At 41.8% G+C, this 1,853-nt stretch overlaps 1 protein-coding gene across 1 annotated transcript in view; it reads left to right on the top strand.

Annotated features, from left to right (window-relative positions):
• Positions 1-1,759: 1,759 nt before the first annotated feature.
• Positions 1,760-1,853, top strand: part of RFPL1 (ret finger protein-like 1) — a 7,506-nt gene continuing 7,412 nt past the window's right edge. The window contains exon 1 of the mRNA XM_011934851.1: positions 1,760-1,773. Coding sequence (XP_011790241.1) covers positions 1,760-1,773 — 14 coding nt within the window. The remainder of the gene's footprint in view (positions 1,774-1,853) is intronic.

The following is a 1,853-nucleotide window of genomic DNA, read 5'->3' as shown; positions in this document are numbered from 1 at the left end:
AGGCAGGAGAATGGCGTAAACCCGGGAGGGGGAGCTTGCAGTGAGCTGAGATTGCACCCCTGCACTGCAGCCTGGGCGACAGAGCGAGACTCCGTCAAAAAAAAAAAAAAAAAAAAGAAGCAAATCGATGTGTCGGCTGCCTATCTTAACTTGAAAAACCCACGTACCTTAAGTGTGGATATCTCTGCTGCTTCCACTGTATCAGTTCACTTCCAAAGGAACCCAGTGGGGAAGGTGTATTGTGGCCATCTGCTCTGTGGTCACTACAAAGGACATCAGGCCCCATCTCCTGCTGGGAAAACTGGTTTCCAAAATCAAAGAACTGGAGCCCCAGCTGAGAAGAATTCTTTATCAAAACCCAAGGATACGGAAGTTCCAAGGTAAGAAATCTGTACAACCTGCACTCAGCCCACCAACAATCTTGGAAAAAGCAACTGTTCAAAAGGCTCTCCATGAAATAGGGGAATTAGCTGAATTCTGGCACCTGAAATGTGTATGCCCGCCAAGCAACTGTTCTCAGCTCTGAGTATAGATTACAGACAAGAGAAGATTTTGAAGGAAATATAATATTTAGGTCATACCCTAGACCTGTGCTGCCCAATATGGTAGTCACCAGTGGCTATGGAACCCTTGAAACGTGGGTGTATCCCATGTGGAAGTGACAATAATTCTGGGTATACGGGTTTATAATATGTTATTTAAAGTATTGTTGATTTTTTGTAATGTCTATAGAAAAATTTAAAATTACCTGCAGATCTTTTTTAAAATGCAAATTCTGGTTCTATTGGACTAGGCTGGCTGAAAATCTGGATTTCACACACACACACACACACACACACATTTTTTTGAGATGTTGTCTCATGTTGCCCGGGTTGGTCTTGAACTCCTTGGATCAAGAGATCCTCCCACCTCAGTCTCCCAAATTGCTGGTAATACTGGCATGAGCCACCGTACCCAGCCTGATCTAATAGTATGTTATAATAAGTAGCTTTTCCATCGTCTAGAATAGTCATTAGATATCTATAGTTGAACAGAGCCTGCTAAATTTTGCAATTTTGAGAGTAAACAACAGACATGGTTTCTGTCTTCATGGATCTCACATACTAAAAGAAAAAATCTTGAATAATCAAAATTTAATGTAAAAAGAATGCTTACTATGACCAAGAGGGACTTGTTACAATTCTATTTCAATCTTCTATAAGAAATTCTATGCAATCGGGGAATGCCAGGAAGTTTCTATTTGCTGATTTACCTTTTTTCTTTCCACAGTGGATATGACACTGGATATTGACACAGCCAACAATCAACTCATCATTTCTGAAGATCTGAGGAGGATCGGTTGTGGATTTCTTAGAACCACAGAGAGTGTGCCGAGAGATTCAAACAAATCTGTGTCCTGAGCTCCTGTCGCTTCACCTCTGGACGCCATTTCTGGGAGGTAGACCATGGGGACAAGCAAAGAATGGGATTTGGGTGCCTCCAAAGAAGCTGTTAATCGACAAGAGAACTGTGTTGTTTTCAGAACTTAGCTTCTGGACTGTGGGTGTGAAGAAAGAAAAGCTCTTTGCAGCCAGCACTGTGCGTTTAACCACCCTCTGGGTGAGTCTCGGGCTATGCCAAGTAGGCATTTTCCTGGATATGGATATGAGAATGATTTCCTTTTATAACATTAATGATGGGACCCATATCTTTACATTTGCTAAGATTTCTGCTACAGAGCCACTGTGCCCATTTTTTGCTCTTGCAGATTCAATTATCGATGACCAAGGCTTCGTGAGTATCTGTCCTGTGATTAATCTTGGCATTGACAAATCTACAGTTTCTCCTGAGCAGGGCAAATAAACTTTTTTGTT

Source organism: Colobus angolensis, unplaced genomic scaffold, assembly GCF_000951035.1.
Source record: "Colobus angolensis palliatus isolate OR3802 unplaced genomic scaffold, Cang.pa_1.0 Scaffold139, whole genome shotgun sequence".
Classification (NCBI taxonomy): domain Eukaryota; kingdom Metazoa; phylum Chordata; class Mammalia; order Primates; family Cercopithecidae; genus Colobus; species Colobus angolensis.
This window is presented reverse-complemented; position numbering and strand designations above follow the sequence as displayed.